The sequence below is a fragment of the Taeniopygia guttata genome, chromosome 8 (genome assembly GCF_048771995.1).
Source record: "Taeniopygia guttata chromosome 8, bTaeGut7.mat, whole genome shotgun sequence".
Lineage (NCBI taxonomy): Eukaryota > Metazoa > Chordata > Aves > Passeriformes > Estrildidae > Taeniopygia > Taeniopygia guttata.
Genome location: NC_133033.1, coordinates 31,944,301 through 31,958,931, shown reverse-complemented (window position 1 = coordinate 31,958,931; position 14,631 = coordinate 31,944,301). Strand labels below are relative to the sequence as shown.

Here is a 14,631-nt window from a genome sequence, read left to right as displayed (position 1 = left end):
TAACATTAATTAAAGTTTTACTGACCAGTTAGGGTGTTCAGAGAAGATATAAAATAACCATGTTTCTGGAAGTGCTGGTTTCAGCTGCTTTGATTGCTGATTCCTTGGTCAAGGCACCTGCCTTGGCTCTTGATGCTGAGTGGGAGCGAGTGTCCCCTTGAACTCAGACCTGTGCTGAGCATTTTGGTGCTTTTGAAAGTTGTGCATTGAGCTGTGGGTGCTCTTAAACTACTGAGTTCTAGAGTTCTAAGCTGCGGGTCTGAACAGGCACTGGAGCTGGTGGGGATGTGTGTCCCAGACAGCTTCAGCCTTGATGCTGCAGCAAGACATGGCCAAGATGGGATTGGCCTGGGGTTTATAATCTAAATATTGGGGGTTGAGTCTGTCCATTCCTTGTCACTGGCATCTGGGATCACCTGGACTGCCCTGGGGACTATATGAGCATCCCTGTGGGGCACAGAGCCTAAAGAGGACCTTTTGCACTGGAGGTTTAGTGGCTAGTGGTTTAGTGGAGGTTTAGTGGGGGCAGAGGGCAGTTTTAGGGGGTGTATTTTAGGGTGAGCTGAATAATCTGCTCTGCCTTGCTCCGTGACAGGATGCAAGGCACCTGCATTCAGGTGTTACCATTTACACCTGCATCTTAACCACTGCATTTTTCATCCCACTTCTTCCTCCTAGCACATCACATTAAACCCCAGCCCACTTGTGCCAGGAGAAAAAGAGGCATCACTAAACCCCAGATGCCAACCCCCCTGAGTTTTTCCTCTGGCTACATCCCAGTTGCAGGACAGCCCATCTGCAGACTGCAGCAAGCCATCTTCCCACGCTTGCCAGAGGCTCAAAAATTCCCAGCAGTTCCCCCAGCAAGGCCAGCTAGCTACCTGTGGTGAACTGGGCAAAGGCCGGCCGGCTCTCGTTGGCACCCCGCAGGGCGCTGACGGCGAGGTGGTAGCGGGCGCCGGGGCGCAGGGCCTGCAGGGAGTACTGGCTGAGGGGGGGCTGCAGGCGGAAGGTGGTCCTGCCGCCCTCCCCGTCCGCCAGCCCGTACTTCAGCAGGATGGCGTCCACCTTGGCGCGCGGCGGGGTCCACTCCACGAAGGCCACCGTGTCGGAGACATCCCGCACCAGGATCTGCGTTGGGCCATCGATGACTGTGGGGGAGCAGGGGGGAAACGGGCACCTGTTATTTTGGGGGAGTTCGATGGGGAAAGGTGGAAGCTTTGGGGACACCAAGCTTCAGGGATGTTTCAACCTGATCTTCAGAGCAGCTGGAATTAGTATTTGGGCATGAGACATGATCCTGACCCCAAGATACTTAGGAGGTTTGGTCCTCATGGGTTCCTAGTCCCTTGTCCCAATCTCCTGGCTCTTTCCTGAACCCTCTCTGCTTTCTGTGGACACCAGAGCAGGACCCAGCAGCTCGCTCATTGACACCCATTACAGCCATAATGCAACTTATGCCCTTCTCTTGAGCTGGCTGTCAGCAATAACTCTTCTTTGGCTTTTTAAGGTGGTATTTCTCAGGATATAAAACTATATCTAACTGCAACACACATTCTTTGCTCTTAGATAGCTGCTTGTACTTTTGCATTGAAAAACATGTAATTTTCCTTTGTGCCCAACTCGTCAAACCATCCAAACAACTTTTATTGATGTTCTTCTACACAATTTACTCTTTTCTGAGCATTTCCATCAATGGCAAAATTTATCAGCAACAGTATTATGTCTTTTGAAAGGTGTTGACAATGTGTTAAATAATGTGGGGCTAAGGACAAGATCCAAGTGTTGAGAACTAAGGAGTGTCTCTAGAAATGTTCCTGCTTCGGTGCCAGCTCCTGGTTTGTCCTTAAACTGAGGAATCAGCTCATAAAGCTGTTGGTGTCTTGGCAGTGGGAAGAGAGGAGAAAATGCAACTGCTCTGGTGAATCTTCATAACTAGCTGGGTGTGGGGCTATGGTTGGTGTCCAAAAAAAAACTTTCAGATAGAAGGTTTTTAGTTAAATTCATACCAGGGATCAACTGGAAGACCTTTATGGACATTTCTGCTCTTTTTTTCCAGAAAATTGGGCGCTTCCTTGCTCCACATCTCCCAACACTCAACCTTTGGGCATCCTGGGCTCAAGCCTGGTTGATGGATGCTTTGAGTCTAGCAGGACTTAATCACTACATGGATGGATGGATGGATGGATGGATGGATGGATGGATGGATGGATGGATGGATGGATGGATGGAACGAGCCAAGCCTTGCCATTGCTCCTGTACCATGGCAGTGCTCATACATGAAGCCTGCTGGGCAGCCTGTGTTATCACTTAGATGCTCACAAGGTGGGTGGAAAAGCCCACTTTGGGTCTGTAATTTAGACTATACCATATATATATACCGATTATACAGCATATCTTGGAAAATGACAGTGTATAATAAGGATCTGCTGAATGCTGCACCTCAGGGTTGGGAGTTCTGGGGGACAAACATGTGGGCAGGGGTGGGAAGGAGCAGAGAGGGTTAGAAAAGAACAAGGAGGAATTTGGAGTAGTGAGGTGAGGTCTGGGGGCAAAAAAACCAAAAGAACACAGCTAGGAAGCCCCATGTTCAGGTGGGAGCTGGCTGTCCAGCTTGGCCAGGACCATGTCGTGCATACCCTCAATCTCCAACTGCTTCATGTTGTCCAATCATCCAGGTGATCCATATCTACTTACTTATCTGTGTGGCATAAAACCATGTCTTTGCTGGTTGATCCTGGCACAAGATGTTGAGGAAGAGCGAGGGTGGTGGGGATAAAGCTCTGGGGGTGCTGCAGAGGAAGGCAGACACGCCAGAACAGGGATGCCTTCACGCAGCACAGATCTGAGAGCCCACCACTCCACCTGCACTCCCTGCAAAGGTCAGCCCTTGAGTTTGAGGTACCAGCTTCTATTTTTGCTGACCTCCCAGGGAAAGGAAGTTTCGGGCTTGACCAGGAGATGTCTCTATTAAGCCACGTCGAGCTGAACGCGGAGGCAAAGCAGGAGGAGAGGACTGTGCTGGGGAGCTCAGACCTGCAACAGACTGCTGCGGTGGAGAGACCCTCCCTTCGCTCTCACCGCCGCCTCAATTAGCAGCACCTTATTACAACCCTCCGGCGGCTTTTTGTGCTGTTTTCTCTTGGAACAGCTCAGGTGGAGCCAGGAGATGTCTGTCTGCCTTTCAAGGCAGACTGCAACAGATCTGGTGTGAAGAGCCTCTTCTCCCGCGTGAGCTCTGCTCATCACTGCATCTCCTTCAGCAAAAAGAGCTGAATTTTCCTCTGGTCTGCAGGATGAACCAGTGAGTGGGCAAACAAATTGGTGTGGAAGGGACATGCTGTTGCTCCTGGCTCCCTGCCCTGCTGCCTGATTGCCTGAATAGGAGGGAGTTGAGGGCATTTAGTGGCACAAAAGCAGGTAGTAGTTTTAATCTATAAGTAAGTAATGCATTTGTAGATATATTTCTTGAGGGCATACATCCTCCAAAATGTGAGATTAGCAGAGAAGAATAATTTCTCCAGATATACAATAAAAGCAGAACTGAGTCTTCATCCCAACCCAATTAACCTCACCACAGTTTCTGCACTTGGGGCAATTTAGGAGAGAGGGACAAAATACCGCATGAAGAAGCTGTCGCTGTAATGTTTGCTGCAAGTTTCATCTCTGCCCATGGGACTTTATTTTTGGGACCAAGCCCTGAGCGCTGCTGTGCTGCCCCCAGGTGAGGCTCACTCACGGGTTGAGACGCTGTCAGAGGTGGGAGGGCTTCTGGCTTGTTCCTTCAGGGCCACCACGGTGACGGTGTACTCCTCCCCTGGCTTCAGCCCCGTCTGGTTGAAGGTGGTGACGGTGCTGGGGAGCTGGGCAATCACACCACCCTCATTATTCTGTCAGGGAATGAAATATGCATTAACCCTCCCCCACCAGCTGGTGTTTTGGGGGGCGCTGATGCACAAAGAGGAGGTACCCCCCATGTTGCATCCTTCCACAGCCTGCTCTGGATCCCCAAATCATGTCATCACCTTGGCACACCCCAGCATGGAGGGAGAGATCTGGGATGAAGTCACCCACCGAGCGTGGAGTACTCCTGTTGTGGAGCTGCAAAATCCTCCCCATCCCTCCTCCCTCCCCAACTTCTGTATTTTGCCATTTGTGCCTCTGCTGTTCTCCAGAAGAGGAAATATGATTAAACCAAAGCTAGACTTGTTTTCCCTGCTCTTCAGGTGCCAGGAGCCTTTTGTTGTTGATGTATAGGTATGAAGCTGTGAGGTCTTTATTTTGCTGTCACCTGCTTTTTAGCCATCTTAAGTACACTCATTTATGCCTTCTGGTTTTTCCCTGAAAAACTGTAAGGCTTTAAACAACTGCACATGTCACCTTTCCTGCCAGTGCTTGGACAAAGGATCTTTTCTTGCTGCTGTCTTCACTAATAACATACTAAACAAATCTTTGCACAAAACTCTCAATTAATATTCATCGCTTTTCTCATTAAACAGGAAACCTTCCATTTTAGCCATCAGTTACCATTTTACCTTTCCTAATTTTCTTTGCTAAATCTGTCTTCTCTTTGTCTTTCTCCCACCCCATCCCCAGTGCAGGCAGCAGATGGGCAATCCTGCCTGACCCAGCTTTTGTGGGGGTGAGAGCATCACACAGACCATGGAAGGAGAGTGGAAAGAGCTTTGCAGGAAGCTGCAAGCATCCTCGTTGGGATGCTGAGGACCAAATTAGCATTTCCTCACCCAGTTTTTGGGAAGACAGGGAGGTCAATTTTTCTCAGAGAGGTTGTGATGCTGCAGTTATAACCCTGTTGTTTTTAACCTTTGGGAATGGGTTTTGGGTTTGTTTGAGGTGTGGCAATGTTTTGGCATGTACCCAAGCAAGCCTTGCTTGCAGGGCAGTGAAGGACACAGCACCCTCTGCCTAATTTTAGGGGAAAAGCCAATTATGGAGACTCAAAAGAGGCCAATTTTGGCACCTGATGGGCAGGAACATGACTGTGACTCTATGTCTTAACTCATGAATTTGAGAACTTTAAAGCTCAGTGAGTTACATCCCTTCCCTACCCAAGACCCTGCATCCAGAAACAGCCATCCTTTTGCACCTTATCTGCCTTTAAATCCCAAAATGTTTCCATGTATTTTTAAGCTTAAGCTTAGAAACAGAAAAAAGAGTCAATGGTTTGCATTTATTTGCTTCAGGGGGGATGCTGTTCAGCTTAATTCCTGAGTAATAGTGAAATGTTTGAAAGAGCTATTTTTTTCCTACCAAAAGCTTTTCTCTGATATTGCTACATTTTTCAGCTTTAATCCTGAATGATCACCTGATGGTGACTGCAAATTATCCCAGGGTCTATACCTGCATTACATGAGCTTCAGCTTCTGACACAATGCAGCCAACATCACATCAATAACCTTCCAGCAACTCTTTGGAAAGGAGAGAAGTGAGTTATTTAAGGCAATTGGGCTCTTGCTTTGTGCTGTGCAATGATACTTCATAGTTAAGAGTATTTAAAACTTTGGGGCCAAATTCTGCAGTTCTCCATTGCCCAGAGCTGCCTTTGATTCCAGTGCAGGTTTTTTACAAGTGCAAACATCATAATTGAGCCCTTAATCAGCATTTCTTTTACTGCTGGGCCTTGAATACTCTTAAAAAGAGGCTCCATGTACAACTGAAGCTATACTTATGGCTAAATGGTGTAGAAATTATGAATACAGATTAAATACTTGATGTACAATTTTCGTTGCTGCGCACAGAAAATATGGGGTATTTAGGGCAACATTTTTATCCTTTCATCTTTTCTGGCACGATTTCTACCTGCTCGTCACTGCGATTAAAATTCCGTGGCAGGAATGAACTGTGGTGTGACTCGGGGATGTTGAAGCTTGTTGTCTGAGAGCCAGCAGCTGCTTGCTTTGATCCAGGCTGCTTTGGGGAGCTTAGTGTAGATAGCAGGGCAAGGAGGAGGAAAAAGAGTCATTGCAAAGGAGATTGAAAAGAAAAAGAGGGTGCAGCAACAAGAGGCAGTGAGGTTGGAAGGTTTTGTTTTCCCCATCACTGGATATTTTTGGGGGACATTTCTTTGAGGACATGCATGCCTTGACACAAAAACCAATGGGGAAATGCAGGCTGGAAGTGGCTGAGGAGCCTGATATGCAGCACAGAAATGGCAAACACAGGCTCGGTATTTTGGGAAGGGGGTAATTGGAAACTGATTTAGGATCCACTCACGGGGTGCTGTCAGGGTGACCAGGAACACCCTGCAGTGCCATGGGTGTGGCAGCAGTACCTTGGGAATGAAGCTGATCTCCCAGCCGTCGAAGGGGAAGGAGAAGGGCTCCCACTGCACCTCTGCCGTTGTCTCTGTGATGGTCTTGAACTTCAGCCCCTGCGGCGTGGCGAGGTCTGGAAGGGAGCGGGGGGTGGTGAGCAGAGCAGGGTGGGTGTGCACATGCTGTTGTACCCACCCTGCTCCCTGTGGGGATTTTGTTATCTGGGCAACAAAAACAGGGAAACTTTTGGTAACTGTTAGCAAAACTCACTTTTCCCTGCTCCATGTGGGTTGGAGGGAAAAGAGGGAAATGTCTGGACCTATGGACACTGAGGCACCCCACTGCACTGTTGTGTGAATGCTGGGGTTGCAAAGGGGGGTGTGGAGAGTTTCTGCTTTTCCCCTGCCCTCTGTATCCTTAGTCTCCAAGAAATCTCTCTGAAGTTTGGCATTACAGCTTGATACTCCTGTTTTCCTCTGTGCATCACGGACGTGGTCAGGACTGTGTTTCTCCTGATGCACAGCAGCATCCCCTCTTGCTGCACCATCCCCCATATCAGGGGGAGTCATCACGGGGAATCATCTGTTCAGGAGCGGGAGGAGAACCTGAGACTTCCGTGTTATATTGTAGTATTTTCTCTGAGGAAAAAAAAATGTAATGTTTTGGGCCACATTCTGGGGGCTTCAATCAAACTCTGGAAGCTTTTTCTTCTTTTTAGACATCCAGATTTTCATCCAAACTGAGTCTTTCTTAAGAGGATGGACATAGTTCCTCCTTTCCTATATCCCTATACAGATACTTTTTTTTTTTTCTTTTTCAAGGCTTGACTTTTGGCTGCTAGAGGGTTTTTATGGCAAAAGTGAGCCAGCTTGAGCATCCCCTCAGGATACACGGGTAGCAAGAGATAAGTGCAGTAGGATACTTACTAGTCATCACCTTGGAAGTGACGGGGATGCTGAAGACGTCACTGATGACTGCATAGATGCTGACATTGTAGGCAACACCTGGCTCCAGGTCCGTGATGGTGATGCTGCTCCAGTCCCCAGGCACCCTCTGCTGGAGCTGGGTGCCCCCTGGCACCGCGGGCTGGTAGGAGACCACGTACTCGGTGGCTGCCCCGGAGCCGTCCCAAGCCAGCTCGATGGAGCTGTCGCTGATGCCCGTCACCCGCAGGTTCTCGGGAGGAGACACTGGTGGGAAGGGCAGAGGGACGGAGAGTGTCAGGTGTGCGAGGCTTATTCCTCCACTCCTGTGGGAGGGCGTGTAGCTCTGCTGGTGGGCCATGGGCACGGGCTGGGGGTTATGTGCTAGCTGTGGCTGTCTGAGGAGCTACAGCAAGGTAAAGGCTCAGGAGAACGTGTTGCACTAAGGATTTAACCCCCGTGTTGGGATGAACCTCACTAGCTTTTTGCTCACCTCCCAAACTTTTGTCCATGGTGTCTTTGGGGACAGGGATAACAGGGAGTTAGCCACACTGTGGGGCCTCGGTGTGTCCTAAGTGACGCTGTTTGCCGGCCATAGATTTCTCCCAAGCTTCACGGCGCTCCCACGGGACTCTGGGCACCTCGAAACCCTGGCTTACGCGCTCAAGCCCGGCTCTCCTCACACACGCCCCGCCCTACCTGCCGAGCAGTCCTGCCCGCCGTAGCCTGGCTGGCAGACGCAGAGCCCGTCGCGGCAGAGGCCGCGGCCTCCGCAGGCGCCGGGGCAGCGCGGCCTGGCGCAGTCCTCGCCGCCGAAGCCCTCCGGGCACTCGCAGGTGCCGTTCACGCAGCGGCCGCGGCCCGAGCAGTCGCGGGGGCAGCGCAGCTGGGAGCAATCCTCCCCGGTGAATCCCTCCTCGCACACGCACTCGCCGTCCACGCAGAGCCCGCGGGAGCCGCAGCCGGCGGGGCAGCGGAGCTGGGAGCAGTCCTCGCCCCCGTAGTCGCTGTCGCAGATGCATTGGCCCTCCAGGCACACGCCGCGGCTGGAGCAGCCGCCGGGGCAGCGCGGCTCGGAGCAGTTGCTGCCCGCCCAGCCCTCCATGCACACGCAGCTGCACGACTCCAGGCTGAAATTCCCGTGGCCGCTGCACTGCGGGATGTAATCCAGCTGCCCTGCAAGGATGCAGGAGCGAGGGTCAGAAGCCACCGGGTGGGAGGTGGGAAAAGGTGGGTTTTGCTCTCAGGTCAGCCCTCCGAAGGGCTGGGGACGGGCAGGTTCGGGGCAAGCGGGGGATGGCTCCCCCTCTGAGCATGACGCTGGTGGCTTTAGGGCTGAAAGGGGAAAATTGGTGGGGTCTTTCCCTAGGGAGCAGTGGCCCCCATACTCTGGGTGCTGTCAGCCTTGTGGTGGTGCAGGTGCTCCCTTTGGTTTCTCTCCAGCTCAGCACTCGGTTGATAGGAACTTCCCTAGACCTCTTACTGAGAAAAAACTCTTTTCTGGCCAAACCCTCTGCACCAGCCGTGACTCCTCTGGTCTCACATCTGCCCACTTCTTTTTATAGATGAGAGATGCCTGGCTGCTTTCTCTCTCTCCTGCACAAAGTAGGTATGTACCCAAAGGCATCATCTTCATCCCTATCCTGGTGAACCTGATTAAGCCAGAACTGTTGGCTTTGGGCACACTGAGGTTATGGAAAAGCAGGGATGGCACATGGGCTCTGGGGCCAGCACTTCTAATGCCCTCTTTACCTGGCAGCCTTGCACTCTGGGGTGAGGAGGGATGATGGGGATGAAGGCACCAGTCACTGACACTACTAATGCTCCCCTGTTTTGCCCTGAAACAGAGCCATTGCTCCAGCAAAGGGTTTATCCCAGGCAGGCTAACTTTTCCTTGCTGATTTGCACTGCTTTTCCTCATGTGAACCAAGGAGGAACAGAAACCCTTTCTGTGCTTCCTCCAAACTGTGGGAAATCTTTGCACCCTGAAGACCCCCAAGACTCTGTCCCCAGATAAATTTTCCATCCTAGCTGACCTTTCTGAGCAGCTTTTCCAGTGGGGGATGTAGCAGATGTACATGTAAAAGCAGCTCAGTTACATGCTGTGCCAGACAGACACATTTGGGTTATTTTGCAGGACAATTCCCATCCCAACTGCAAATACTGGGAATGCCAGTCAGGATCTATTCAGATGTCAGCCTCTAGTTGAGTTATCAAAAGATGAGAGAGGATGCTTGTAAGCGTGCTGGAGAAAAGAGGCTTTCCTCAGGGAAATTGCCTTGGGTGGTGGGGTGGGGATCCCGGTTCTTTTGCAGTGCAGTGAATTGAAAGCAACTCTGGTAAAAATAAATTAAATTACTCCAGTTTTAGCTCAGCACATCTGTGATGGGAGTGGGGACTTCACCAAGCAATGAATATTTAATGGGACTGTCTATGCATATTGCAAGTAACCCAAATAGGCCCATCAGAGTTTCAAATTAATTCCTTTAAAACAGGTTTTTCCCACAGCATTTCCTACATGATTTTAACCCTCACTTTGCACAGACTGGTGTTTCCTGTTTTGTTTTAGTTATTAATGCAACTGATGGATGTGGCATTGTGAGGGATGTGGACTGAAGCCATGGCTGGGAACACATTGACTTCCACTGGCCACAGGATAGATGCCAGCCCAAGCCACCCTGCTGTCTGTCAATCCTTGTTTCTCCCTCACTGACCAACACAACTTTGGTGGAACTCTTGACCTCAGGATTGATTGCACCTATTTCATTTTGATGTGTCCTACACACAGAGGTGGTGGGGTACCACTGGAAAAATCCTCTAATAGCTGCAAAACTTTAAAATTAAAAATACAGTGACTATTGGGGGTAAAAGGGTTGGTTTTAATTTTCTGTTCCTTTCTGCTGCTGTTCTTGGTGTGAAAAGCAGTTTTCCCCTGGAAAGATGCCCTGTGTGGTTCTCCTTGCAAGGAGAACCTGCTGTGCTGAAGCCACGAGCAGGGCTGGGCTGCATTTGGGATGGATGCCCTTTGAGACAAGGAAAACTATCAGTATGCTGGCTCCTGGACCATGGAAATGCAGCTGCTAGCCCAAACCTTCCTGACCCATCTCATTTCAGCTGAGTGCTGCTTTCCTGACCCTGAGAGCCAGCTGAGGTGGAACAAGGGGTTGCCTTTAATGGAGTAACCCTAGGGGGACCTCTTGGAGGTCTCCACAAAAGCACATATTATTATTCAGGTGAAATATCATGTTGATGGTATTGTGCCTTTTTTTTTTTTTTTTAAGGATTTGTTTGCTTATTTAATGTATTTTTAAATTCTTTTTTTAACTCAGCTTTTCAGATATGTTCACTCCCCCTTCAGAGAAGGTGAAAGGGCTTATTGCCAACTCCCATGGCCCTGCCTTCAGCCCAGGGACAGCTTAGGAGAGCATCAGCAGCATCTCTGCTCCCTGTCCCACAGGCAGTGGCACATGTCTAAGAGTGTTGTGAGGACTGCAGAGTTGGGAGATCCCCCTGCTCACCCCTACTCAGCTGTAATTCCATCTGTAAAGGGTTTCAGCTCTCTCTACATCACAGAGTTTTTGCAGCAAGTGTGGCACAGGCTTTTGAGTGACCAAAGCCCTCCCGGGGGTTTTCCTGACTTAGAGGACTTAAATTAAGTTTTTTTTTCACTAAAGCCACAGCCCCATGGTGGGTAAACATTGGTTTTCCTCTGTCACTACTCTGAGTGGCACCACCAGGTTTTGCATTATTTCTCCTGCCTTTTGCTCAAGCCCTCAGTCCCCAGCAAGAGCTAACAGGATGGCATTACTACCTGTGGCTGCATTTTCTTGGCAGCAATTGGAGGTGCATTGGTCCCGGAGGATGGAGACCTCCCTCTCCAGCATCTCAATCCTGCTCAGCAGCTCCTGCAGGGATGGGAGGGAGGTGGAGCACTTGCAGGCCTGCTTGGGCATGTTTATCCTGTGGGTGAAGGTGACCTGGCTCTCGCTGTCGGAGGTCTGCTCCGTGTACTCTGCCAGCCGCTCGTCTTCTGAACTCACCTCCTCGGCCGAAGACTTGAACATGGATGAGCAGCAGCTGTCCAGCGGGATGTTGATGTTGTAGATGTGGTGGAAGACCATGGGCTGCTCTTTGATAGGTGGGCTGCAGTTGGCGAGGCCACCTGCCTCATCCACCGCTGTCCTCTGGGCCGGCTCTGCCGTCATCTCCAGACGGCACTCGAAAGGCTTGAGGACAGCGCCCAGCAGGAGCAAGCTGAAGCTGATGACCACACTCCTCAGGACTGGGTTTTCACCATCAACCCCCATTTTCCTGGGAGAGAGAAGAGCCTTCCAAGCCAGTCTTGGTCAGCCAAGAATGGGGAGGACCTGGGAACACAGAAGCAAAAGAGCGTGGCTGGTGTTAGCCTCAAAACTATGCTCAGCACAGAGAGGTAAATCCTTCTTGGCAGTTGTCGAGACACACATGGGACCAACTGGACCCATTTGCAATCCTGCTGGCTTTGGTGTATAGGGACACAGTTTAGGGTAATTGGGAGTGGGGCTGGGCTGAGCCTTATTCCCAGTGGGCACAGCTGTGAGAAACAGGTGAGCAGCACTGACAGCAATGAGCCATGGAGTGCCCAGGAGCACTGACCAACCACCAAAGGGAGCAGAGGGCACACAGGTGCCATGCATCAACATGAGGGGATAAAAGGTTGGGCTAAAGAACAAGAAGGGCTGATGCTTGAAGCCATCTGGACTGGTAAGGTGGTGCTCTGTATGGGCTGAAGCTTTCTGAAATTGTATGGTGATGCTCTGTGGATCATGGCTGTCCCAGCTGCGACATTGGTGGAGCCTGAATCAACCCTGAATAGAACCCATGGCTGGTGGGAAGATCTTGTCATAGCCCTTGAGCACGGATAAAGACAGATTCTTCTTGTTATTGCTTTTTTATTTAAGAAACAATTAATTTGGTGCTATCATGGTATCATCTCTAGGCCACTTAGCACATCTCACTTTACCACCTTCTGCCAAACCTTGAGCCATTGCTGTCTCTTCCTTCTAAAGGCCCTCATGCTCTGGAGCTTCTCTCCAACTCCCTGGGGAGCATCCCTGCCTTGCCCATTACCCTGCTGCTGAATGAAAATATATGTTTGCTGGTTTCTCTCCTGGAACAACACCTGGAACTCCTTTGGTAGGGTCTCTTCTTTTTTTTTTTTTTTTTCCCCTAGTTTTAGGAAAAGCTAGAAAAATGGAAATAACTCTGCAATGGGGTGGCTCTCACCATGCTCACAGAAGACAGGCTCTGTAAGTGGCAATTTGGAGCTGCATTCTCAGACCCTGACTCCCTCAAGTCCTCCTCTCCCTTCTGGGCTCTCTGCTGGCTCCTGGGTGGCCTGGCTGGCCCATGGAGAGACTCCTTGTCCCTGCATAATGGGGCAGCCGTGACAGGGGAAGGCACAGGGACTAATGAACATCGGCTGCCTTTGATTGATTGACTCCTTGGTGCTCAAATCACCCCTCCCTGGCCTCTCACTTGGCTTCTTGTATGTGCTCAGAGTGGAAGTAATTGTGGCCATGGGCCAGCTGCTCTGAGTCAGGCCAGTGCTTCAGAGGAAAACTTTGGATTTACAGGAACAGTTTAGGCACGGGGAAATGAAATCCTTCCTTTCCCCCTCTGCGGATCCGGCTTGCCTCAAGAGAGACATCAGAGCCTGTTTGTGAGCACAACTGGATGGGAGGAGAAGGGTTCTGTGTGGGTGCAGGAATGAGGGAGTGGGAGATGGATGGTGGATGAAGGAGGGAGAGCAGATACACGCAGCGATTGCTCGCTAATGACAGCGAGCAGGGTGGTTGGGCAGTTAACGATGCTGTAACCCACAGACCGAAAGCCATTCATCTGCTGTAGGAACTGCCAGCTTTATTGATCTGAATCTCTTTATCAGGGCATTCATTACAGCTGCCCAGGTTCTGAGCAGCAAGTCACAGCATTCCCCTCCTGCCCCTTAGTCAGGACATGATGCTGTGGGAACATTGGCATCCCTGGGGCACGATGCTAAAATTTCTTGTAATATCACTGGTTGGGCTCTTGGTTGTGAAATGGTGAAAAGTCACCGTGGTTCAGGCTGACCCAGGCTGATCCATAGGGCAAGGTGGATGCTCTTTGGTGTCCTCCAACCCAGAGCAGGCCAGACATCCCTATTAATCCTCAGCTTCTTCCCAGAGGCTTGGGCTGACAGCTCTGAGGCCCTGCCAAATTTGTGAATGCATTCCTGAGCTCTGTCATCTCCATTTCCTCTCTGGTCCCGCTCTATCTCCTGCTCCTCATGTCAACAGTTTGCTTTTCCCTAAAGGGCCCTTCACAGGAGCTCAGCCAGGGTGGGCTGGGAGAGCTCTGGGGCTGCATGAGCAGTCTGACAGCTTGAATCGTGTGTACCTGGGAAGAGAAGTTGCATGAACATTCCTCCTTTGGGTTCCTCATTTTCCTGATGCTTCCCAGTCCAGCTTACACTGCAGTGACAGAGCCATTAAAAACCATTGACTGGGGGAACAGATCCAGGACTGTATTTTTCATTCCTCTTTCACAAGGAAAAGAAGCCAATTTCTGTGTCATTTAATGTGTAAAATTGGTTGCGTTAGAGCAAATTTACCTAGGTCGCTTTTAGTTTTTTTTTTTAATTACACCTTTATTGTCCCCAGGTTCAGCTGGTGGCCTTTGATCCCTTCATCCCTAGAGGTGGCCTTGGAAAACCTCCCATGCAGGGCAGTGAAGGCAGCTTTGAGCCTGTCACTTTCCTGGTGTCTGATGTCAATGTCCTTCTCATTCAACTTTCTGCTGGACTGGGACAATGCCTCTCCATCCCCGAATGGCTTCTGTGTGACCAGGATAGGACAGCTGATCTCCAGTTGCCTGTGGCACAGCACAAGCTTGGGGCTGCTTCTATATTTTACCAGAACTGGTTACCTTTGGTTTGTTTTGCCCTTTTTTTTTTTCCCCTACAATCCTCCTAAAACATGGGTATTTGAATTAAAGTTCAAATTAAAGAGTTATTGCAGTTAATTATGAAGTTTGGCAGGCATTGAGCTTTTGGCTCCAAATCATTTCTACTATGGGGAGCTGTGAAAGAATCAATCTGCTGCAATTTCTCTGTGGTGCTCAATAAAAAATACAGGCAATAGAAAACTGAGAAAAATATTTGAGGGTTTTGCCAAACATATACCACAGCAAAGCTCTCTCTTTCCCTCCCAATCAGCCTCTCTCCATCCAGGATTTGTGCCTTATGGGCCAGCAAAGGAAGAAATATAAAAACCCTATTAAATCCACAGCGCATCCACACTAATTATATCTTTTCAGTTATTTTTACATTTTGCTGATGGGCTGTATCTGTGTGAGCAGCTTTATAAGGATGAATGCAAAAGGAAACCTGTGTGTGTGGATGCTCAGAGCAGCTG

The 14,631-nt window shown here is 50.0% G+C and overlaps 1 protein-coding gene across 2 annotated transcripts in view; it reads right to left on the bottom strand.

Moving 5' to 3' along the window:
- Positions 1 to 14,631, bottom strand: part of TNR (tenascin R) — a 76,812-nt gene that overhangs the window by 21,585 nt on the left and 40,596 nt on the right. The window contains exons 2-8 of one of the 2 annotated variants that reach the window (XM_030279554.4): positions 11,239 to 11,565; positions 11,010 to 11,103; positions 7,898 to 8,374; positions 7,202 to 7,465; positions 6,293 to 6,408; positions 3,740 to 3,890; positions 882 to 1,151 (exon numbers count right to left, since the gene is read on the bottom strand). In XM_030279554.4, coding sequence (XP_030135414.4) covers positions 882 to 1,151; positions 3,740 to 3,890; positions 6,293 to 6,408; positions 7,202 to 7,465; positions 7,898 to 8,374; positions 11,010 to 11,103; positions 11,239 to 11,505 — 1,639 coding nt within the window. In that variant the 5' untranslated portion in view covers positions 11,506 to 11,565. Of the gene's footprint in view, positions 1 to 881; positions 1,152 to 3,739; positions 3,891 to 6,292; positions 6,409 to 7,201; positions 7,466 to 7,897; positions 8,375 to 11,009; positions 11,566 to 14,631 lie in introns of both variants that reach the window. The other variant, XM_030279553.4, reaches the window with a different exon arrangement.